This window comes from Eublepharis macularius, chromosome 2 (genome assembly GCF_028583425.1).
Source record: "Eublepharis macularius isolate TG4126 chromosome 2, MPM_Emac_v1.0, whole genome shotgun sequence".
Lineage (NCBI taxonomy): Eukaryota > Metazoa > Chordata > Lepidosauria > Squamata > Eublepharidae > Eublepharis > Eublepharis macularius.
This window is the reverse complement of record NC_072791.1, coordinates 128,890,797-128,917,032: the sequence shown is the minus strand read 5'-3', so window position 1 is coordinate 128,917,032 and position 26,236 is coordinate 128,890,797. Positions and strand designations below refer to the sequence as shown.

Below are 26,236 nucleotides of genomic sequence, written 5' to 3'. Positions count from 1 at the left end.
AGAGTGGGCATCCATGTGGCAAATGAGGTTCAATGTAGCCAAGTGCAAAGTAATGCACATTGGAACCAAAAATCCAAAATATAAATACAAGTTGATGGGGTCTGAACTGGCGGAGACTGACCAAGAGAGAGATCTTGGAGTCATGATAGATAACTCACTAAAAATGTCAGCACAGTGTGCGACTGCCATAAAAAAAGCTAATGCTATGCTAGGGGTTATTAGGAAAGGGATTGAAAACAAATCAGCCGGTATCATAATGCCTCTGTATAAATCGATGGTGAGGCCTCATTTGGAGTACTGTGTACAGTTCTGGTCGCCACACCTTAAAAAAGATATCATAGCACTGGAAAAAGTACAGAGAAGGGCAACTAAAATGATTAAAGGGTTGGAACACTTTCCCTATGAGGAAAGATTGAGGCGCTTGGGGCTCTTTAGCCTGGAGAAAAGACGACTGAGGGGAGACATGATAGAGGTTTACAAGATAATGCACGGGTTAGAGAAGGTAGAGAAAGATGTGTTTTTCTCCCTTTCTCACGATACAAGAACTCGTGGGCACTCTATGAAATTATTGAGCAGTCGGGTTAGAACAGATAGAAGAAAATACTACTTTACACAAAGGGTGATAAACACATGGAATTCGTTGCCACAGGAGGTGGTGGCAGCTACAAGCATTGCCAGCTTCAAGAGGGGACTGGACAAATATATGGAGCAGAGGTCCATCAGTGGCTATTAGCCACAGGAGATAGATGGTATTCTCTTTGTGGGGAGGTGGTGCTCTGTTGTCTTGGTGCTGGAAGGAAGGCAGTGGGAGGGCTTCTGGTGTCCTGGCCTCACTGACAGTCCTTTAGATGGCACTGGATTTCTAGCCACTGTGTGTGACAGAATGTTGGACTGGATGGGCCACTGGCCTGATCCAACATGGCTTTGCTTATGTTCTTATGTTCTTATTCATCACTTGTAGCCTGGCTGTGAGCTTCACCTGTTGCATTGGGGCTGGAGGGTGTTGGTGGCTGTGCCCCAGCTGCTGGCTGCAAACTCCAGTCAGCCTGCAGCTTCTCTTCCTGCTTGACTGCTTCTGCTGATTCAGAACTGGCTACATGGAAGTCCTCCTCTTGAGGAGTCCCCACTGGGCCCTGGCTGGCCCATGACACTTACTTATAAAACAATATTAGCCTAATGGATTCATTATCATGCATTAATTAGTGTATGTATTATCAATAATTAATTAGTTATTATTAATGTGATTACTTATTATAACACTAATTATTATAACAACATGAATTAGCAGCAAGCAGTGTAATCATAGACCTCCTTGCAATCCTAGGCCTTCTCCTTTAAAAAAATTATATGGCAAGTAGCAGACATTGCAAAACTGATGGAATATCTTTATCTGAAAGATGGCAAAAGCACACTGAGCTTGGCCACATTTTATCAAGTTTATTAAATTAGATATAATCTGGACATTAAGAAATATTAAGATTTTTCAGTGATGGACAAAAATAAAACAAAATTCTGTAGTACGCTGAGATCTACACTGTTAAGTGATGGAGCATCACTTGGAGGGTGGAGATCTAGATTAGAAAATGTTGTTTTCATGTTAAGATTACAATAACCTTTGGCTATCAGCAATAAATAAAAGAAATAAATGAGAGTTATGGAGTTATGGAAATTGTTATGAAAAGATCTCAGTGCCACAGTACCATTAGCCTGTGTATTGTATCCTATGCCACCAGATTTCAACACAGGTATCTTTTCACTATTACTATTGGTTAAGCATTCAAAAAAAAATCAAGTTTCTCATAACAAGATTTAATCTTGTTACAGAACAATAATCCTGAGTAAGATTTTCTGACAATTGTTCCATCATTCTTGGTCTTTTTAAAATTTCTTGACCGTACTAGCAACAGTGTAAGTCTTGCAGCATCAATTCACATGTATTAAACAGGAACTACACCCACAGTAGCAGAGTCACATAGCATCTTAATAGTGAAATCATAAGCAGAGTTGTTCCAGTCTAAGCCCATAGATTTCAATGTAAATGTAATAAACTTGTAGCAGTAGCTTTTATAGGCAAATATACGAAGAGATCTGGAAGTTAATAGTTTATTTATGTGAGTGGAGATGAGAGAGTCTTCATTTCTGCATGTGGTCTATACTTTGGTGCATATTGATGATCTCAGTTGAATTATTTTCAATAATAAATAATATATGGATTGAATCCAAAGGTAATTTTTCACTGGAATAAGTCAATTCAGCCACTGGAAGGTGGAAGAATCAGAAAGTCTACAGAGTGAGGAGAATCAGTGAAAATCACCCCTCCTTCAGTTGGCAGAAAATGACCTCTGGATTCTATACTTTCTTCAAACATTCCTCTTGTCTATTGTATCATATATTTATTTTTAAAAAATCAAATCAGCCTTTCACATTATAATAATTTGATTCTTAAACTTCTGAACCACAAGATTTTTAATTTTTGTCCCCTTTTTCATTGTCTTAATTGTTCCATCAGTATACAGAAAAATATCTAATTCTGGGACCAATCCTCAGCAGGTCTGCTCAGAACAAAGCCTGAATAGGGCTTACTCTCAGGAAAATATTATTAGGATTGTAGCCTCTAATAAGTCCTCCTAGGCAAAAAAAATCTGTTCAGCCCTCTTCAAAATGAATAAAATCAAAATAAATAGCATGTATGTTAACTATGGCAAAATAAACAGATCCAGAGGAGTTAGCCATGCTAGTCTGTAGTTGCAAAATAGTAGAGTCCAGTAAGACTAGTCAACTTTATTGTAGCATAAGCTTTTGAGAACTACAGCTCTCTTCCTCAGATACATCTGACGAAGAGAGCTGTAATTCTCGAAAGCTTAAAATAAACAGAAGAGATCTGTTCTATACAATCTTTTCTGTCCTTTATATCTCTTAATATTTGCTTCAAGTGGGATCATTAAGAAATAAGGTTTGGTTCAGCCAATACTGAGAACCTGGGGGAGAATGATGGATATAAACAAATGGGATGTGAGCTTACAAGTTTTTCATATTTAGGGTTCTCTAAAAAACATTTTAGGTTTGAGAAACGTTAGCAATACTATCCAAACTAGTAGTGATCTGGGGCTAAAGTCAGAATACAAGGATTTCTTCTGACTTTAATGTTAGGACCAAATATACTTTCATATCACTTTTACAGTGGTAACCATCATGTGCTACCACAGCCATTGCAAAATCTAGTTTACTGGTTGTTTTTTAGTTTGCATGCATCTTGTTTGTTTGTTTTGTTGTGTTACGCCTAATCCACTGCATGGTGTTCTAAATAACTGTAGATAAAGCACTCCTAATGTTTTGCTTGGCTGCATGATCTACTTTACATACTTTAAATATAAAATGTCACTGGTATTAGGACTGGTTCACTTATGCAGGGGAATGAGATGACAGAGACCTGAGTTGGTAGAATGAATGACACCACTTAAGACAGCAGGTAGAGGATCCTGGAGGACTACTTGGAATACTTCCCTACATTTAAAACTATCTGCAATTAGATACAACAACTGAAAGAGAGGGGACAGAACCATATTCTCTGCCGAGCTAGTTTTCTATTTCAGTGGAAGATTTTTGTTAAGCTTTCAAAGCTGGAATCCATTGCTTGCGGTTCATTCTACAAGTCTCTACCATCACATTCACATTCCATTCCCCTTCATGTGTAAACCAGGCTTTACATCACTATTGTAGAGTGTACTAAAGATATTGTACCATAATTGAGAAGAGATTAAAGTGTGAACCAGGAAGTATCAAGTTCAGTTCTTAGTTCTGCCATAAACTCCAAAGGTGACAAGCAATATCTCTGCCCTTGCTCTCCAGTCTGTAACCTAGGCATAATAAAACTGCTCTACCTTAGAGGAATGTTGTATAGATTACTGAGAAAATATATTAAGTTCTCTGAACTCTCAAGTGCTATACAAATGGTGAAAATCTTGTTGGTCTTTAGGGTATTACTGGGCTTAAATCTTGCTGTACAACTGCTAAACTTTATTATAAGTGGGGACCCACAATTCAGGCTTACAGCAACCAAGTGCAGGATACGTCAGCCTAAGGGCTCCCTGAGTCCTCCCCTCCCCTCCAGGGTTGTGTTCTTTGTTACTTTTGCAGAGAGTATGCCCTTCTGACAATTATTTTCTATGCCTGCAAGATTTCCCTTTTAATCTTAAGATCACTTCTTCTGATATGCTACCTATAACTGTGACTAAACTGAAACCACAACAAATAATTGTATATTAATTACACAGGTTTAAAATATTAAAAAATTAAGAATATAGGGAAGAAAATGGTAAAACGAGTTGCGAGGATAATTAAACTCAGATTCAGCTGTTAATAAAAATATGGATAGGATACACATCCTGTTCCACAAAAAGCTTTCCTATCAAAATTATTCCTAACTTTGTTTGGAATCCACTGCCCAATTAACAATAGGTATAACTGTCACAAAATGGTAAATAAACAATTACAGCCCTTTAATCACAAATGTGTAAAACTCTGAACAAGAGCAGCATGTGCTTCCAGCCCTCTAACTGAAACTCAGATACAACTGGAGTGGGTGGGTGTTAACTAAGATTTATTAATTATCTGTTACATCGATGAACTACAACTTGTTAACTTTTATCCTCTGTTAGTGCAGGTTCCCTAAGAGGCTACCCAAAAGGTTTGCCAGCATAAAATATCTGGGCTAACAGCTTAGAGTGGTAAGGCAGCCATTCCTACTCTTGTCTGCACACCAAACTGTACTGATAAATGCTACACACTAACAAACTTCTCCTATAGCCAATCATGCAACTTTAGATGCTAATGTTCAATACCAAGAGAGCCTGCAATGCCTGGATGGATTACCTATCACCATCCTTTCATGCCTCAGGGTACTTGCTGATCTAAACTTAATTAACAATACTTAACATGCATAAATCCTGCCAGATAATCATTTGGGCCTAACCAATCTCACAAAACCCAAACACATACAATGCACATCCAAAAAAAGACTTTATCATTTTTTGAGAAAAGTACAAAAAATTCCTACTCTGCCCCGACACGCAACCAGTTAATCCCATACTGTGTGATGAAGGGAGTGATGGGTAGGGCAACTTTACCAGCAAATGGCTGTTGACAAACTCTGCAGTGGTTGTAATAGTCTGCACAACCTGTTTCCTGTATTGGCAGCACTGCATGGGGAAGCTCCCTTGGCCCAAGCCAAAATTGTCTTTTAAATTAGGTTTTGATCAAATTGTGACCATTCTAAAGGCGGAAACCACAATTTTATACCATAAGATAACATTGGACGATGGAACTAAGCTACAAGACTTAGATAGTGATCTCTCTCTCTTCTTGAACTATGACTTTAGTGGAAAAGTAATTTACTCCAGTCTCCATTAATAAAACCATGAGAAATGGATTCTCAAATAAAAGTTCAAACGTGGTGGGCACATGAGATAGCAAAATTGTTTAATTTCACATGTTGTCTTCACAGCTGGAACTGGAATATTATAGCTTCAATCCACAAATATGGGCATAGAAATTCATCTTCAAATTATAGACCAATCAGTTTAATTAATGGTCTAGGCTTAAGTATCTGTTGTCTAATTTTGAGGACTAGGCTGAGCTAGATAAACACTTTGTACTGACACACATGAAACAATACTTAAAAGGGTACATAAAGGTAAATTTGAATGAACACTTGGGGATTTGAAAATTGCCTTTGCTGAAAATTGTGGGGAAATAAAATTAAAATGCAACTATTCTTTGATTCATTTGCAGTCAAAAGTAATTTGGATATTGGTTGTTGAATTTGGTTTGAAATTTGAAGACTTAAGTACATTCTTTTAAGCTGTCTGCTATATTCCTGTAGATTTTACTACTATGTACTGTCTGTTTCTGTAAGTTTGTTTAATATTTTGTTTAATGTCAGGCTTAGAATTGTTTCTGTCCTGTTTCAGCATTTCTTCAAATCTGTATTGGATTTTTGTTGGTTGAAATTTGTATTTATATACCTTATTGAAATGTCTTTGAAATTGACTGCACTGACTGACACTCTGTAATCTGCCTTGAGTTTCAGTGAAAAATGTGGACTATAAATAATGTAAATAAATAAATAACATTACATCATTACTTAAAGCTGGTATCTTGGTCTGTCTTCTTATGGCCAATGGCTGAAACAAACTATCTGAAATAGATGCTGAAGTCACCACAATATCAAATGTGAACTAGGTGTATTTTTGTACATTTAAGTGTACATTTAAAATAATTGTACTTTGCCTTTCAACCCCACACTTTACAGCATCTTATAACAAACATAGTAAAAATTAGCAAATTTAAAACTAGTACCTTAGTAATAGAAATCATTAAAGCCACATAAGGCTTTTCACAGAGTTCCCCTTCTTTGAAAAGACATTAATAAGATATATTTTTCAAACGTGGCCTTCACATTTAATAAATTATCCCTGGTATCATATAAAATTGCCAGTCATCTAGCTGTTTGTTAAAAGTGTTTGGAAAGAGCTGCAACTCTCTGAAAATAGAACATATTTATTCTCTCTTTAAGCACACAATCCAGCTCTCTTCATAGCATAGATTACATGATAGCACAGATAAATGAAAAAGCATTCTGGAAACAGAGCCCTTCTATGCTTCACTTGCTCTCTGTGGAATGTTCCTGGAAGCTCAGCCTGCCCTTAAAATGTTTAGTGACATGCATCTAGAATTTACAAAAGGACCTTCTGTCCTTGCACTGCCACAGCTACAGTGGCACTTTATTGCTGTCAAGGGGCACTCAGATATCCAACTCTGCTTCCTGACAAGGAAAACATACCACCACCTAGCACTTACCATTTAAAAAGCTTGAAGTAGGCTTACCCTGACTTAATCAAGCTATTTGCCAAAATGAAAGCAGACTCTTTCCATCTTTGACTCAGCAGTGATTCCTATTTCTTTTCTAGAGGATGTTGGAAATCACCTGTGAGAAAAAATACTAATTTACTGACTGATTAGATGTGGGGTGAAAGCTGGAAATGTGAAGGGCATGGATCAGTTGGCTTATAAGGAGCTGACCTCTGTGCTGAATTTTTACAAGATATAAAGTAACGTGAGCAGATGAATTTGCTAACACAACATTTGATCTGAAGTCAGTGGTTATGCTATTTGAATTTAATAGAGCATGATCAGATCCTCATATTTCCTGATCTTGAAAAGGGCCCTAAAAGAGGAATAGATCTGTTTTAATTGTTAGTTTCTTGTAAGTTTGGTTCTTCTGAAGGGCATTATGGGAGTGAGTCTCATCTCTCTCTCTCTCTCTCTCTCTCTCTCTCTCTCTCCCCCTCTCCCCCCTCTCCCTCCCCTCATTTGCCCTTTCACCCATTTTCATTTCAATGTCCCTTTCTAGAAATTGCAAGGTAGGTAAAGATACTGAGACAAAGGGGTGTTTTGAATTTACAACAGAACATAGCTTCAAAAAACCTTGGATGTTGTGACTTTGTTCTTCTAGCACTTCTTTTATCATCTCACGATTCTACTCCTCTAGTTTTCCAAGAGATAAGGAGAGGTGCCTTATATGTCACTCCTTATAGTTTATATGATCTGCCAACTTTTTAGAAATTACAGACGTAAGCTTGTTTGTCTTTTGTAAACCATCTTGCTATTGTAAACAATTTTTCTAATGAACCTGGGTGTTTTTTTTTAATTTGCCAATAATTCCACCTTGGTTTGATTGAGGTCCAGATTCCTGGTTGGGGTCTCCTCTGTTGGAACACTGGTGAGATTCCCCCCACAAGATCCATAAAGCCTGAGAAGCCCAGTGTATAACTGAGGGAATAAATTGTTATACAGCTGATTTTTATGGTGATCCTGTGTGTATATCCATGTGCACGTATCTCCTAATCTCTAATTAGTAAGAACACCAGCCATGGTAATTATTATTTGTTAACCCAATGCAAAAATAATTTATTTAACCCAATGCAAAAACAATTTTTTAAGAGGCTATTTAGGCGTTCCCTAAATAGTGCTATTTAGACGTCCCCTAAATAGCACTCAGGACTATATATACTACATATAAAAAGTTAAAATAGCGTGTAGGCTATTCAAATTCTTGGCCATGAAAAGATGGATTATGACATCTATACATTATACTCATTATTTTGCATAATTTCTGGTTTTGGGAATCATCAGAGAAAACAGAGATTTTTAGGAAGCTGAATTCTGTGCCCATTCTGCAATTATGCTCCTATTTTGCTTCCATGCATAGCCCTGAATATAATGTATGATATCATGCTATATCATTACATGTATTTTCAGATTACCACAAGTCTAACTGATTTGAAATGGTTTTTACTGTAAAGGTTAAAATAAAAGGTGGGAAAATATTACACCTTTGACCCACATTTTCTGCTTTGTGTGAGTTCAGGATCCATCCTATTAGTTAAACACTAAACATCTAAAACTTCAAGAAAGCCTCACTCAGAGAACACACACATATCCTGGGTCATTGTTAAATCAAACATTTTATATCTACAGATGCCTTTCTTATTCTCTTCATGTATTATCTATAGTCTGCTTTTCCCACTGAGACCCAAGACAGATTACACAGTACACAAAATACAATGCAATCAACAGCTTGGACATTCACTGAGCAAAATACAATAATAAAATAGTTAGGACATTCAATACAGATATAATAGGGAATGATAAAAGAAAATTTGAAACAAGCATAAAGCAGAGGACAGAGATGAAATATTTCTGAAACAAAATGTAATTAGTTAACATTGCATGTTTTGCAACATGGAGACTCCATAGTAGGAGCATATCTACAACAGCGGACAGTGCCCAGTTGTTTAGTCTATAGTCCCTGTCCCTACCAAGGCATCTCTTTGAGCTATTTCTTATGACTTAGCCCTATAATCTGAGTAGAATGCCCTCCTATTTTGAACAGTTTGTGGAAGGGTCATAGATTGCCTTAAATAAAAGGAAATGGTGGGGTAGAAATGTTTTCAATAAATAGCTTTCCCTCACACCAGCTTACCAATGAGGTATCAAATCACAAATACATTATACCTGATTTTAATTTTAATCTTATTTGTCTCCATTGGGTTTCAAGCCAAGCCATGATTTATCTCTAACTGAAGCTGCATGCTCTGACATCCTGTCATGACAGGCCTTTTCATTTACCATTCAATAGTAATGGTGCAAAAAAAAAAGTCAGTGAAGGAGACAGGGGAAGGTATATTAATTGAATTTTGTATCTGAACAATAATATGCAATGTATTAGTTTACCGGTATAACCTATGTGTCTTTTAAGCCACTCCATACTTGAGTACCAACTCTTAATTCGGGAATTGCATTTTGAAAATAATAATTTAAATAAAAATTGCTGTTATATATGGGAAATAGTTTTTAATAGCACCTATGGCGTTTAAGAAATCACGCTTTCTAATATCACTGAATTTAATTATATGTCTTTGAAAATTGGAACCTCGATTTTAGGCTTCAGTATTCTGAGAACTTTCCTTTATAATGGCTCTTACATCTGTCTATTTCATGTGAGTATACCACCTCAGAATACTCATGAAATATTCCTTTTAGAAGTACTTACACAATAAATTCTTTAGGTACATGGATATACCACAAAAAAGGGAGATGCTTAAGCTAGAAGCCTTGTTCCTAACATTTACACCCTTTGTATGCAGTGATTTCTCCTTTAGGAGAAATGCAGTGGTGCAGTTATGGCTTGGCTCTGGAGTGGAAGTCTCTGGACTTCAGGTCATGGGCTCAGCAGTGGAGCTCCAAAGACAAGTTGTAGTTAGCAAGTCGTTTTAAAAAACAATGGCTTTATTTTTGAGTGAATATACACAGAATCAGTTTGTTTATCTGTGGAGACAGAATGAGAAAAATTTTACTGAATATGCTTCGCATTATCTCAGTGGAGGAGCATAAGACCGTATCACCGTTACATCCAGCGTCTCAGAGTTCTGCACGACTGGAGGGAGGGCAGTTTGCACTGAAAATTGTTGAATCCATGCAGCAGATCCCTTGTCACATGTAGTAGCTGGCCTACCTCCACCCAGCCTACCTCCACTCTTTGTAGAAATGGAATCTTTTGAGGTACACAGATGCAAGGGAGGACTGGGCTCCCATTCAGCATGCACCTGCCAAAAATTGCTCCCCCTTTTCACAGGTTAGATTGCTTCCTTCCCTTAGCTTCTCCCAAAGGAGCAACTTTCTGTCCCAATAGTGTCCATTATTTTTGCCTCAGTCAGGTGACATTTTGCTCAAAGCAAGCTAGGATGGCTGATGGAAATCGGAATATTTCGCCAGATAACCAATGCAAGAGTGGAGAATCGGCTGGATATAAAAAAATGGCAACAGAAGGGAAACCGTGTTTCCTATGGAAATCGGAATATTTCGCCAGATAACCAATGCAAGAGTGGAGAATCGGCTGGATATAAAAAAATGGCAACAGAACGGAAACCGTGTTTCCTATCAGCATAGGCACATAGCAGGGCACGAGAGAGACTGCTGCTTTTCCAAATGAGTGGAGGCGGCTCCTTTAAATAGGAACTGCAGTTGCTTTTTCCTCAGCTGCCGCTTGAGGGACAACGAGGAGCGGGAGGTTTCCAGCCGGTCCCATAGCAGGGTCTCTCGCATCTCTCGCTCCCCACCTTTCTTCCCGTAACGCTCGAGGAGGCCTTTCGGTCCAGCCAGCGCGCGCGCGCGCCCTCCTGGGGAGCGCATCTGGCCGCCTTCTCAGGGCTGGACCGGCGCGCGCTTTGCTGGGGCTGCCGCTGCGCGAGGGCAGGGTCAAGCGCAAGCGGAGGGGCGTGCGAGAGCCGCCGGACGCTCTTGCCTCGAAGCTTACCCCATAAACTGCCCGCGTGTGTATGTCCGGCCTCGCCTCAATACCGCGCCCAGCTCCTTTACCATGTCCTTGGCTTTTTGTGGCAACGAGAACAATTCGGCTGCCTACAAGGTGAACAATGGGGTGTTCAACAACGGCTGCTTCGTGGACGCGCTCAACCTGGTGCCTCACGTTTTCCTGCTGTTCATCACCTTCCCCATCCTCTTCATAGGTGAGTGGCGATCCGTGAGGGTGGGGAGGGGTGCGTATTTCTCTAGGGCCCAGGTCGCTTCCATTTCCTTTTCTCCCGCGTGCACACCCGCTTCTTAGCAGTTTGCCGTTTCTTTTTCCTTGGTCCTGTTTCCCTCACTGCCTTCCTATATGAACTGGGCGGATCGCAGCTCCTAAGCATCATAAGCATCCATGCATCCGACTAGTAGCAAAGATCTGCAGTAACAGCGACCTTTGCTGAACGAAGATGACCTAGTTCCTCCAGCAAGCTCCAAGCTTCTAATTGTAAATTCAGGAGCTAAAAATATAAACGGCGCTGCCCCCACCATTAGTGCACTGCTTGGACATACACATTTCATATAAATAAATCGCATCTCCAAGTCAATCCAGTCAAGGTTGTGTTGAAATCAAGTATGTCTTATTCCAGAACTAGCTGAGTCAGATAGATTCAAGTCCAGTAGCACCTTAAAGACCAAGTAAACTTTGGAGAATCAAAGCTCCCTTTGACAGTGAGAGCGCTGACGCTCAAAAAATTATACCCTGAAAATCTTGTTAGTCTTTAAGGCACTACTAGGTTTGAATCTTGCTGTTCTGATGCAGACCAACATAGCTACCCACGCACCCACCCCGAAACTATAAACCAGGTTTATTGTGCTTCTCGCAACTGTTCTGATGGCTTTGAAGAGGGAACAGAAAATACAGAAATAGCGCCATATATATATTTATGCAGTTAACCGGGTGTCTTTAAAAAAAGAACAAAACAGAATGAGTTGCACATCAAGTATGCACTAGTGCTAAAAATTTAGCAATAGTTTACTGTTTTCGTGCCTAACTTTATGCTTATGTGGCTGTAAGCAGTACAGCCATGTGTTCTGCTTGAATGCAACCACTGGAATAACTGAAATTATGTTAACTACTTTTAACTCACATATTTTTGAAAACAGAAATGGTTTTTCTTTATTAAATATTAATTACTGTCCTAGATTTTTATTTCAGGACAAAGTAATGCTGAAAGTTCTGTGTGGATGAAGTGTACACGTGAATCACAAATTCAGTGCCGTTGAACTCTTAACGCTTTTTAAATTTAAAAACTAAGGAAATGGTTCACAGATACAATACTTCCACATGATCAGTTCATCATGCAATATGTGGACATTTGTTTCTCATTTGTTCTCATATCATGTCTCACATTTTATTTTTCATTTAATAGAAAACCACATTATTTAATTGCATTTTTCAAAGTATTTAAAGCGATTGTGCTCACATAGCACATTTATTTCTCTTGTGACTCAAGTGTGACATCATCCTGATGAATGTATTTGTAATAAGTAGTAACCTTTTCAGTTTGTTCAAAAAGAACAAACTGAATGTATTAATTGTTTGGAAAGTACTCGGTCAATTGTTGTACCAATCCCCCCCCAAAACTGTAAGCCTTCCCTTTACATGTTGCAGGAATTCTCTCCCATTTCATAAACTTCATCTCTTTCATAATATATCTGTGATCATATTTTCTCTTTAACTTTGTTAGCATTTAACACTTAAAAGATCAATGTTTCTATTTCCAGCTGATGATAGATAGGAATTGGTATTTTTGGATATGTACACAAAACTCTCAGGATAACGCAGATAATTTGTTTTATTTAGGATGGGGAAGTCAGAGCTCCAAAGTTCATATCCATCACAGCACTTGGCTTCATTTTCCTGGTCACAATTTACGGTGGATTTTGACTTTTATCCTTTTGTTTGTGTTGGTCTGTGAAATAGCTGAGGGCATAGTATCAGATGGGTAAGTAAATAAATAAGTAATTATTTTCTAAAATATTTCACTGTTAATGGTACTGTGTGCATCTTACTTTGAACATTTTCATCCAGTCTATTCTGCTTGTTTAGAAATGTAATCCATGTTCTGACCTTGTGTCAGATGTTCCAAAGACCTTATCAAGAATGTGCATGCACACAGACACATACACACATTGTTTCAATTATTTCTAGTTATCTAATTGGCTCTATCTTGTTTGCCAGATAACCCCAATTCTGTTGCAAAACTTTGAGCCATCTTTGTAGTTTCTATTGCTATAGAGGGTCATATAATGCCTGAAAAAGAGTCAGGAAAAGATTTGACATGACAAGCAGTGCACCTGTAAGGGAACCTCACATGGCCAAGAGCTATAGAAAATCCCCTTTGAAAAATCAGTATATAAACTGATAAATACTTGCAGCTGGAAACTGATGTTTTCAGCTTTGATACTGCGGGTGGGCCGTTTTCACACATCTTGGCATAGCGCTAACTCAGGGAACGAGGGCATCTTCATGGCACGATTTCTGACGTCATCACGCCACAAAAACGGAATCATGGCGCAATGATATCAGAAATTGCGCCATGAAGACGCCCTCATTCTGTGAGTTTAGTGCAATGCCGAGACATGTGAAAATGGCCAAAATATGACATTTTCACTGATGTGACAACATTTCTGAAATGGAGTGGATTATCAAAATGTTTTTTATTTAAGCAAGCTGAAATTCTGCTTTGTGCAAAATTCCAGGATTATAGTTAAGGAATGTTATAGTTAAGGAATTATAGTTAAGGAATGTTAGCATACCATTATACTCAAGAATAACAAAGGTTCATTCTGAAAATTAAAAGACAAATCAACTTAAAATCAAATAAATTATACCACTCGCAATCAGTTCCTGCTGACTTTGGCACTCAGCAATAAACTGCAAAAAACTGGTTAGTGAGATATATCACGTGTATTACATTTTTTACCACTCATTTCTGCTTGTGAGATTGACAAAATGCTCTACAATATACTCAATTACAGCATTAGCAGTAAAGGTCAAACAAACACATTATATTTTCTTTTTTGGTCATTAAAAAACATTTTTTCTTTTGTGAATGCAATCATTGAGACTGCTTTGGTCAAGGAAAAGAATTGTGTGGGAGCATTCTTTAACCCTTTGCTTCTAATTTCTTAGGGAAGAAGCTACATCCCCAAGTTGCTTTTACCACCACTAGAAAAATTGATGGCTTTTCTTTTTTATGTAGCAAATGTACAAGTAAGATCATGTGCTCCCTGGCAGCCCTGATAATGTCACTTCCAGTTGAAAAACAGAAGCGACGGGGTCTCAGTGGGGCCAAAATCAGCCCCAAACATAGCATTTTCACTATGTTTGGGGTTGATTTGGCCCTTCTGAGACCACATAGCTTCCAGTTTTCCACCAGAAGTGTGTCATCAGGGCTGGTGAGCAGGGCTATGGGACAAAAGGCGGTGATCCCCTGCCCTCATTGGTGGGCTAGCATCTCTAATGTCAGCCCATGCTGTTTGAAAAAGAGAGAGAAGACAAGTTGGCACAAAAGTGCATGCAAAGATGGTCACTGGGTTTCAGGTTTTGGTCTTAATCCAGTGATCTGTCCTGTGTGTGAGAACGCTGATTGCCTCCTCCATTAATTCCAACAGAGAAAGCTGTGTGTATATTCCTATATGTATGTGAATTCATATCTCCATTCAAATGAATTTGGTGTGATATAATGATGGCAGCATCAGAGTAATCATGGTTCTCTCTCCCAGAAGATTTGTGATTCATGTGTGGTCTGTTTTACTTAGGGTCTCAGAATCCCGTCACTTGCACCTGTACATGCCTCCTGGTATGGCGTTCTTGGCAGCCATCACTTCAATCATTTACTATCACAATATTGAAACATCAAATTTTCCGAAGTTGTTAATAGGTATGTACCACAGCAGAGAAACCTGTTAAGCTGTGAATGTGTTTCTCTTAGGCTGATGTCATAATTTTTGCTAGTACTTTGTTGCATTGTACTTAATAGGAAATGTTGGGATTTTTAATTAAAACTTATTTTCCCCTCAGTTTCCCGTTATCGAATCTAATTTCAAAGATGTTTGGTAATATTTTTATTATTAAACAAACAGGTCTTGGGAATATCTAGCAACTTGAAAACAGAAGTTTTAACTCATATAATATTTTAATACTTATTTGATATTCTTTTTCTGTAAACTGCTTGACTGTTCTAATTAGAACTAAAACTCTATCTCCACTAAATTGATGTTCTTACAATTCAATCCTATGGAGAGTTACTCCAGTCTAAGGCTTCAATGGGCTTAGACAGGAGTAACTCTGCATAGGATTGCACTGTTAGTGTTGTTGGCAACAGTTGTCTTTCACTGTTGTACAATGAGTTTGTGTGGGCATTGTCATGGGACTAATCTCATCTGTTGACAGGAAGATTGTGTAATATATAAATAGTCCCATAGTTGTTTGACCCTTGTACTTTCTCTTGAAGCAAGGAAAGAAATCTCTTTTCTTGTCCAGTCATGAAGGACTCTAGCTGCAATACTTTATTACTTGGGGAAAAGATCCACTGAGCTCACGAAGACATCCTTCTGAGTAAACATGCATCAGATTAGATTGCATATGCTATAATCAACACTTTTTGTATATATTCTTCAAATTGTTTCTCTGTTCTGTTAAATGAGAATAAAGCTGCCTTGAATAACTAATTTGTAGAGATGAGGTAAAGTAAGTAAGATTAATGTTACTTTTTACTCTGTATTCTCTGTTTGCAAAGCTTCCCTTTGCAAACAGCCTTAATATTCAGGAGTACCTCTTTATACAGGTAGCATACATTTAAGACTGGAGCATTACTATAAACCTAATGACAAGTGACTCCAGAAGATGTTATGTAGAAAGAAAATTGCTTTCCAAAAATACCTTCTGTGTTTTAGAAATGCATACAAATGGATTTCAAATATCACAGACCCTTTTAAGAATGAGACACTAAGGCTGCAAGGTCCCTGAAAGTGCCTGCTGTTTCCTTAGATATTTTCTTAGCTCCCTGGTGTAGTTAAAGAGTCTGCTACTCCAGTATAACATCTCAAAGTAAAGACTTTGTAGGCTTATACTTCTTCCTACCGTTTTTCACAACACAATTTGAATATAGAAGAATTAGTAATTATGTATTAATTTTCTACACCCACATATAGAACTTAACATAAAACTTCTAAGTGCCTATATTTTTATATATTTCCCTATGTGAGAACACCTAGTCATTTGTAATTAGTATAATGGTTATAATATCTTCTCCACAAAAATATTAAAATGTAAGCTCTGCTGCCTTGAGCTATATAAAAAGGTGGAAAATGTAAACAACTGTATAAAACCTGTAATAACATAGTAAGTCTGCCAGAGCTAGTTTCTAGAAAGTATAGATACGTAAGTGAGCTATTTTAGGTTTAACGCTGTATTAACATAGCCTTTATCTATTATCAATACAATCGATACAATCAGTTGTATTGATAATAGTATCTTCAATTGTATCAGTTCAAGATACAATTATGGATCTAATTGTTAGCTGTCAGACTTGCCCCCATGATATTTGAAGGCTTATGATTATGATTATGCCATAAGCCCCTTTTCTGAATGTGCTTCAAGCACTAAAACTACTGCTCAAGCAGGCAGAAAACATGGAAGCCAGATCCCAGCCAGAAAATAGAACATGCAAACATGGAGAATGACAGGCGAGGCCAGCTCACCCCCTCCTATGCTCCGGAGGCATGCTAAGGATCTTGATACAACAGGGCATTGCCAGAGTTCCTGAATTAAACGACGCAACACATCCTATCTATTTCCCCTTAACCACTTTCCTGTTCTTAGGCGGTTCAGGGCACTGATAGCCTCACCCATCTACCTTGCAGGTTGTCAGTCATAACTGAAAACTTTAGTTCTGACCGAGTAGACCTAATGAAACCTTCCTAGTATATTGTCATACCCCAGAGATGGTTTACTGGCTTATTATCCCATTTCGGAGACAGTTCACCAGCTCTTTGTCTTGCCCTGGAGACAATTTCTCAATCCTTTGTCCCACTCTGGGAACAACCACTCAAATCTTTGTTTTTAGGGTAGAAGATGCAATTTTGCCCCTGGTTAGGATCCATGGTATAAAATAGACTGCCCCTCTACCATAAGTGTGTGCATGCTTTGGATCCATCATTCACCCTCAAACCTCCATTCAAGTCCATCCACCTTGAAGCACATGCTCAGCCACTCAATGCTCCTTCTCTCTCCTGGACGTCTAGATGGTAAATATCACCCAATCCCTCAAACGCTATCCAATTTTCCCCACTGCCTTCTAGTTAGCTCTGAATGTGTGTTGCGTGTGTTTTCTGTGCTGTTGATCTTTGTTATTTTTAATTTAAAAACCTTGTTGGTTGAAACATTTGCTTGGTTATTGAAAGTTCTCTAGCTGGGACCATCCTCATATACATTGGTGGAGATCCCTTGGTTACACCTTCTCGCTGCCTTCTCCTTGTTAATTCCCCCCAGCTCGCAAGGAGACCTTCCCTTTTGGTAACACAATTGTAAATTGTATCAGAATTTTAAATCATTCTGTCTAGTGTTTATATTTTAAGAAAAGATGTAAGGTGTCCAAACATATTTCTATACTTGCACAGGCCTGTTGTTTTTGATGTTTGGTGCAATTTATATCTTCCTTTGCCTGCTTGAGTTCAAGTCATAGTCGAGCAATATTTTATGAATCTTTAAAAGGATAACCATTAATCATAATTAATTTTTCAATTTTGTGTTTGTTCTTTTTCTTTAAAAAAATGGCTGAATTCAAATTTTGGCAGAGTTCATGGAAGTAGATCATCAGTTCCCCCAGCATATCTCTGTGACCACTGCTGAGGACCATGAATCCCTCTGAAACAAAATGCCATGTAGCATGGGCAGCTATAGTAAGGTTTTCTAGACATAAAATCTTAACATACTACTGTATTAAAGTTTTATGTCAAATATCAATTAAGAATAATAGCATCATATGGTTGGAAGGGGCATCTAGGGGCATCTAGGGTCATCACCAGTGCAGGAAATTTACAACTTCCCCTGCCTGCCCCAGTGACCCCTGCTCCATGCCCAAAAGATGGCAAAACACCTCCAGGATCCCTAGCCAAACTGGCCTGTGTAAAATTGCTACCTGACCCCAAAGTGGCGATCGGCATTACCCTGGGCATGTAAGAAGGCCACAAGAACTAAGCACTGATGTAACTCATTCTGTCCTCCCCGTCATGATCTGCCCAGGTTCACAGAATGAGCAGTTTTAAAAACATTATATGAATATATAATTTCTTTCACCTGAGAAAAGGTGGCAATGCAGTTTGAAGGAACAGGGCCTCTGAATAGTCAGCCCTGGGCTTTTCGTAGATTACAGCAAAGCTTTCAGCTGTGTGGATCAACAAAAGCTATGGATAAGGTTAAAACAAATGAGTGTGCCACAACATCTGATTGTGCTGATATGCAATATGTACTGTAGACAAGAGGCTCCTCCTGTTAGGATGCAATATGGGGAAACAGAATGGTTTCCAGTTGGCAAAGATGTCGTACAAGGATGTATATTATCTCCCAGTCTGTTCAATAGAGATGGGCACAAACTGAAATACAAACCAAAATCCGTCACGAACCTGGCCGGTTCATGGTTCACGAACCAGTGGTTCGTCAGAGCCCATTTCTGACAAACCGGGATGAACTTTAGGCTGGTTCGTTTGGTTCGTTTTCGGTTCATCACTGCAGACAGCCTGGCGCCGATCAATCTGTTTTCTAGGCAACTGGAGATGAGCTTTCTGCAGTAGAGGTCTGCACGCCCACGTTTGAAAGGAGCGACAGTTCTCTCATGTGCAAGAAACATGTTGCTGCTTTCAAATGTCGACTGGAACTTTAAAGCGTTTCAGTATCTGTTCTGCTTCCTATGTTTGCAGAAGTTTGCTTATTTCCTGCTAGCTTTAAAAGCCAGGAAAGGGCTAAATGGCTGGTTTTCCCTTCCTCCTTTGCAAAGAGAAAAAGTCTTTGCAAAGAGAAAAAGTCTTTGCAAAGAGAGAAAACCCCCCAAGCATTTTGCACGGCCATTTGGAAACTAAGCGGCAGGGAAGCTGCTGCTGCTGCTTCCCTGCCACTTTGTTTTCAAGGGGCTGTGCAAAACGCTTGGGTTTTTTTTCTCTTTGCAAAGTTTGAAACATGCCTTGGAGGGAGAGAAAAGCAGCTATTTAATCCTTTCCTGGCTTTTAAAGCCAGGAGGAAGTGCAGTAATGTTATAAAGTTGCAATGCTGCAATGTTACAACATTGCTACACTATCTTGCCTTTTGGGGGGGAAGTGTGTGTGCATACTCCAAAGAGTGATACAATCAGCTGCCTAGGGAGGTGGTGAGCTCCCCTTCACTGGCAGTTTTCAAGAAGAGGCTGGATGAATATTTGTCAGGGATGCTTTAGGCTGGACTAGAAGGTCTGTATGGCCCCTTCCAACTCTGTGATTCTGTGAATCTCCTGTGTCCCTCCCTGACATTATCTTGGCTGCCACATGTGGACGAGCTAAAGTTTCTGGACATTTTTCAAAGACAGCCTCCACAGGTACACATTACAGAAATGTAACTCGGATGTGATCAGAGCATGAATCACTGTGGCCAGATTACTTCATCATGTGCCTAATTTGTTGCATTCCTATGCTTGTATTATGGGAAGAGCAGCTCAGAATGCGGGCACTTGAAAAATGATTGTTTTAATTCTGTATCATAATTTCAGAAAGGGCACGATTATCATTTTCATTAAATTTTGGGAGTGTTTCTTGTATCAGAAAATCATGTCAGAAAAAAAATCATTGAAGTTGGATTAAATGTCTGCCTGTTATTTCCTATGAGGGGGAATGACAGATTCTCTGGAGTGGTTTCTTTCAACCAAATGACACCAACATTGCAGCTAACTTAATTATCCCTCTCTATTAAAGGCCTTTCAAATTTTGGCTAAATTGGACAAAAGAGTCTGATTTTATAGCTGTCTGAAAAAGATAACCCCAGCCATCCTTCTCCCCATTGTTTCCTATGGGGGAAATAGTGGGTTTCCAGAATGGCTATTTTTTATCAGGAAGCCTTTCTCTGTGTTGGATATTGCTGACCTGATCTAATAATGGAAACATTGCATATTTTATTGGGTGATAATTTCTGACTGCATGCTCCTAATTCAGAACTCTTCCCTCATCCTGTCTTTAGAGTATTCACCATCGACTTGATAGGTTGATTGAATTATTTGCTCATAACCTTCCCTTCATCAAGGCTGCAAATATATGATTTTCCTGGCAGATTCCTTGTGAAACCCAACAAGAGATATTTGGTGCCCTTTTAGAGCCTTCACCAGCTAGGATTAACTTTTCTTTATAGAAAACCTTTCTTTCCCTTGATGGGAAAGGCAAGATTCTGAAGGTACTCATGTCCTATCATTAACAGTCTTGCTCAGATCTTATAAACTCAAGGCCATGGCTTCCTTTATTGAGTCATAGTAAAAAGTCCAGTAGCACTTTTAAGACTAACCAACTTTATTGAGGCATAAACTCTTGAGAACCTCATCGCCAGATGCATCAGATGTAGTTGCATTTTGCAACTACAGACTAACACAGCTAACTCCTCTGGATTTATTGAGTCAAACCACCTCATTTTGGGTCTTCCTCTTTTCTTACTGCCTTTCACCTTTCCTAGCATTATTGTCCTTTCCAGTGAGTTTCTTGTCTTCTCATGATGTGACCAAAGTATGATAGCCTCAGTTTCATCATTTTAGCTTCTAGGGAAAATTCAGGCTAGATTAGATTTAGAACCCACTTATGGGCCATCCATGGTATCTGTAAAATTCTTTTCCAGCCCCACATTTCAAATAAATCCATTTTCACCCTGTCATCTTTCACTATCCAACTTTCACATCCATACATAGTAATGGGGAATACCATAGTGTTGATTATCTTGATCTTGGGCTGCAGCAACACTTCCTTATCCTTAAGGATCTTTTATAGTTTCTTCATGGCTGCCCTTCCATGTCTCAATCTCCTTCTAATTCTTTGGTTACTGTCTCCTTTTTGGTTGATGATTGAGCCAAGGAATAAAACATCTTTATTGTCAACCTTAAAATTGTATAATTCCTCAGTAATTACTTTTGTCTTCTTGATGTTCAACTGAAATCCTGCTTTGGCATTTTCTTCTAACCTTCATCAGTAGTCATTTCATTTTCACTTCATCAGTAGTCATTTCATTTACATTTTAGTCTTCACTATTTTCTGCCAGTAATGTGGCATCATCTGCATATCTTAAATTGTTAATGTTTCCACCAAATTTCCTTACAGCTTCTTCTAAATCTAATCCAGTTTTCCTTATGATATATTCTGCATATAGGTTGAATGGATAGGGAAATAATATACATCCTTGTCTGACACCTTTTCCAACTGGAAACCATTCTGCTTCCCCATATTCTGTCCTAATAGTAGCCTCTTGTCCAGAGTACAGGTTGCACATCAAAACAATCAGATGTGGCACCTCCATTTTTTAAACACAATCTATAGCTTTTCATGATCCACACAGTCAAAAGCTTTGCTATACTCTATAAAACACAGGCTGATTTTCTTCTGAAATTCCTTGGTATGCTCCATTTGCCATCATAAACGTGCAATGTGCCTCTTCCTTTATTGAATCCATCCTGAACATCTGGCATTTCTTGTATGTAGTAATAGTCTTTGTTGTAGAATTTTGAGTTTCACATTGCTTGCATAGGAAATTAATGCAATGGTCTGATAGCTGCTGCACTCTTTGGCATCTTTTTTAGGAAGTGGAATGTAGACTGAGCTTTTCCAGTCTGTGAGCTGTAGTTTTATATTTGTTTACTTATTTGTTCCACATTTGTTTACATATTTTTGTTAAGATTTTGATGAACTCACTTTCTGAAGCTTGACATAGCTCTATTGGTATACAGTCTGCTCCTGGTGATTTGTTTCTTCTAATTTCTTTGAGTGCAGCTTTCACTTCACTTTGTAAGATCTAGGTTCTTCGTCAAAAGATTCATCTTTGAAGATACCTAACATCTTACCATCTCTTCCGAAGAGTTCTTCAGTATGTTGTTTCCATCCTTCTTTTATTCTTTTCGGACACTGTATTTCTGTGTTGATCTTTCAGCATCCCTAGCCATGATTTGAAATTCCTTTGATTTCCTCGATTTTGTGGAACAGGTCTCTTGTTCTTTCTTTTTTGTTGTTGTTCTTTTCTATTTCTTTGCATGGTTATTATAATAGATCTCTTTTTCTTTTCATGCATGTCACTGAAAAACTGCATTTAGAATTCTGATTCTATTTCTGTCATCTTTTACTTTTGCTTTTAATCTATCATTAGAAATTTTAAGAGTTTCATCAGTCGTCCATCTAGGCTTTTCACAACCAGCTCTTGATTTTGTTTTAGCAGAGAGAATAGATCTTCTCCAACTTCTGCTTCTGCTTATATAGTCTATTCAATTCCTGGGTTCACCATCTGGTAATTTCCATGTCTATTTCATTGCCTGAAGCATGTGTTTGCAATGAACATTGTTGGTTTCACAAAAGTCACTGTCTTGCTTCATTTCATAATTCTAGTCCAAATTTCCCAACAATGTTCAGTTCTGTTTTGTCTCCTACTTTTGGATTCTTGTCACCTACAAGTATCAGCATATCTTGTTTAGGTGTATGATTAATTTCTTCTTGGACACTTGCATAAAAGCTTTCAACTTCTTTCTCTTCAGCATCTGTTGCAGCCTGCAGGAGCAAAACTTGAATGATAGACTTCTACCGCCATTCTTTTGCCATCCATTTACACGTATCCAGAATTCTTCTGACAAAATAGTTCATAACTATTTTTCTGACGGAAAATAATTTTAGGTCTGGCAACAAAATAGATGCAAAACATTACTGAAACCAGAAATTATTGCTATGTTTGAAAGAGACCATACTTATTCTTTTACTTTATGGTTACAAGTAGGGTTGCCTGGCGTTCTGCCGGTAACACAACTGATATTCAGACTAGAGATTAGTTCCCATGGTGCAAATGGCAGCTTTGGAGGGAAGACTCTATGGCATCACATCCTCACTGAGATCCTCCCTTCCCCAAACTTCTCGCTCTCCAGGCTCTACCCTGAGATCTCTAATAATTTCTCAATTTAGAGTTGGCAGCCCTTGTTGCAAGCGCAGCCAAAACTGCAGAGGGGTCTGCATTGAGAATTAGATATAATGATGATCTATCTAGACAATGTATATGAAATGTATTTAGTAAACTGCATTTCAAACCGTTACCTGGATAGCCCAGGCAAGCTTGATTTCATCAGATCTTGAAAACTAAGCAGAGTCAGCCTTGGTTAGTAATTGGATGGGTGACCTCCAACGAAGACCAGGGTTGCGGAGGCAGGCAATGGCAAACCACCTCTGTTGTCTCTTGCCATGAAAACCCCATCAGGGGTCATCATAAGTCAGCTATGACTTGATGCCACTCTCTACCACCACCAAATACATATTGTATAAGTTGTCTGGATAAATCATCAATATATCTAATTCTCAATATAGCCTCCTCTGTGGATACTTAAATACAGAGACTGGGCCATGGGCAGACAGGACACACCATTCAATAAAACCTGAGAAAAGCCCTAGGTTTGCAGAAATACCTGAAATCTTTAAAAAAATGATGAGGGGAAGAGGTTTAAAAGCCCCAGGTTACAAAAGGAGTACCTGCTGCTTTAAGAAACAGATGCCCTCAATGACCATTGCTAGATAACCACAATAATATTCATGCCTTGGTTTCTATCAGGAAAAGACAGGGTAGGGAGGGCCCTTTTCGGGGTTGTTTTATTCTTTGAGAAAAACCTCATCAGGGCCAGCAGTGACCACAGGAGACTTGCTATCATGTGACTTGCATGTCTCATGCAGGCCCAGCTGCTTTCTATTCCTTCAGCAGCAGCCGCCCCATGAAAGTCAGTGTAGTATAATGGTTAGAGTTTCATACTAGGATCTGGAAAATCCAGGTTCAAATCCCCACTGTGGTACGGAACCTAACTGGATGACCTTGAGCTAGTCACATACACTTAGCCTAACTTATCTACAGGGTTGTTGTGAGGATAAAAGGGAAGAGAAGAGAATGATGCAAGCTGCTTTGAGTTACCGTTGTGGAGAAAAGAGGAATATAAATGATATAAATAAATAATAAACATAGGTGAAGATGAGGGGCAGATGAAATGTAGGTTTGTTGGCAGGTGGGAAGGAGGAAAGGAAGGAAACAAAGAAAGGAGAGGATATGGGAGCTGCCAGGAGGAGGGAAAGAGGAAATAGCTGGGGAAGGGATAAAAAGGAAAGTGAGATGCGCCCCTCTGAAAGTCCTGGCCTTCCCTGCCATGCAACTGAGGCAAGCTCAGCTGGCACGGCACAACAGGGCCAGAGGTTACCTAGGGAGAGAATGCCAGGGGGAGGGGGAAGTTGGACAGGAAGCAGATAAAGGTGGATTGGCTGGTGGAAGGGAAGTTGAGAAGGAAATAGAAGAAGGCAGATGCTATGGGAGCTTTCAGGGAAGGGAAAGAAGAAATAGTAGAGGAAGGGAAATGAATTGTCCCCCTCAAGTCCTTGCTGATCTCCTGCTTGTATGTTTAAAAATCTTGCAATTTCATTTTCTATAATTTCTACTGCTAATGTTTTTTGAATAATTGACTGCAGCTTTGTTTCTCTTCATATAGCTTTGTTATTCTACTGGACTTTAGCTTTTGTAACCAAAACCATCAAATTTGTAAAGTTTTATGATAATAATGTTGGACTCCTTCAGCTTCGATTCTGCCTCACTGGGCTCTTAGTAGTTCTTTATGGAATGCTGCTAGTTGTGGAAATCAATGTCATCAGAGTAAGGGTAAGTTACTTTTCGAGATAATTCTTACCATCTTTTCTTGAAAACATTAGACACTGAATGTTTAAAAAAAAATTAAAAATGGAAATACTATCATATTAATTGTATATTGAGATCTCTGAAACTGCAGAATATCTGCTTCATTTCTTAAACCATTTACAGTACTATTCTAGTTAAACTTTTCTTCTTCAGTTACGGTCAATTGTCTTAGAAGGATATAACTGTTTAGGAATGCACCTTTAATCTCTCCTGTTTACAGCCTTAATTTCAAGATAACTCTGCTTTGCTTGCTAAGTGTGCTTTTATGTCTACCTCTAAATTTATTGATGTATATAAAAACGGAACAAAATGTATATTATTGTTATTGCCTGACATTCTAAAATTGTATTATTTATGGTTGATTCTGATCACTTTTCCTCTTTCACTATATTAACATCTCCTTTGAGTGGTAAAGATTCAGTGTAGATCACCACAACAGCTGTTTCCCCTCCCATGCCTAAGAAAGTCATAAGTATATTAGGTGTACTTTTAAAATTAGTACTGAGTTCACTAATTAATATAATTTTGACAAAAAAATTAACTGTTTTGTAAAAACAAAAAATGAGCTACCTAACAAAAAACATACTTTATTCCAACTAGTGATGCTTGAATAAAGTTCCAGTAACATCTACTTAAAAGATTTTCATATAGATTTTTCTTAGAGAATGGAAAGTTGAATCACACGGATAAACTGTACTGTTCTCACAGTGGCATGCAATTTTAGGTCACATTTTCATCATGGTAGATAGTGAAAATAAAGCTTGGCCCAGTAAGTCAGTGTGTTAATTATAGTTTAGTTAGAAGAGCTGACAAGCAGCTTCGACAGTTAACACTCCATATCATCTGCCCTGTACTAATGCCATAGTGGTATCTATTATATCTTATTCCTGTGAAAACAATACATTTTAAAGGTGCTTAATTTTTCTACCCATAATCTATAACTAGATAGAACATCTTCACTTTAGATTGCCTAGTTAAAACTTTGTTTAAGAAACACATTCTTTAATTTCTTTAATGCAGAGATTTAGTAATTTTGTATAAGTATAAACAGTTTGGTGAACTGTATAAGAAATTGAGCCAGTTGAATATTTCGGGGGAGGGTAGTTCTACAGAGCGACCTTAAGTGTTTCAATGGTTGCTTAAATCTGTTTTTATCTGGTCATCTTAGGGTTGCCAACTCCAGTGTGGAAATTACTAGAGATTTGGGGCAGTGATGAGGGTGGGTGGAGTTTGATGAGGAAGCTCAGTAAAGATGTAACAGTGTCCACTCTATGAAGCCAACATTTCCTCCAGAGGAACTCTGTAATCTCCAGACTCTGTAGCCTGGAGATCAGTTATAATTCCAGGAGAACTACAGTATTTTGTTCATTTTATTTTTTTCTTCTTTTTATG

At 38.4% G+C, this 26,236-nt stretch overlaps 1 protein-coding gene across 4 annotated transcripts in view; it reads left to right on the top strand.

Annotated features, from left to right (window-relative positions):
* The first annotated feature begins 10,927 nt into the window (after positions 1-10,927).
* Positions 10,928-26,236, top strand: part of ABCC8 (ATP binding cassette subfamily C member 8) — a 118,835-nt gene continuing 103,526 nt past the window's right edge. For 3 of the 4 annotated variants that reach the window (XM_054972166.1, XM_054972165.1, XM_054972164.1), the window contains exons 1-4: positions 10,940-11,087; positions 12,731-12,872; positions 14,692-14,813; positions 24,642-24,808. In XM_054972166.1, the coding sequence (XP_054828141.1) occupies positions 10,940-11,087; positions 12,731-12,872; positions 14,692-14,813; positions 24,642-24,808 (579 nt within the window). Of the gene's footprint in view, positions 11,088-12,730; positions 12,873-14,691; positions 14,814-24,641; positions 24,809-26,236 lie in introns of all 4 variants that reach the window. The other variant, XM_054972167.1, reaches the window with a different exon arrangement.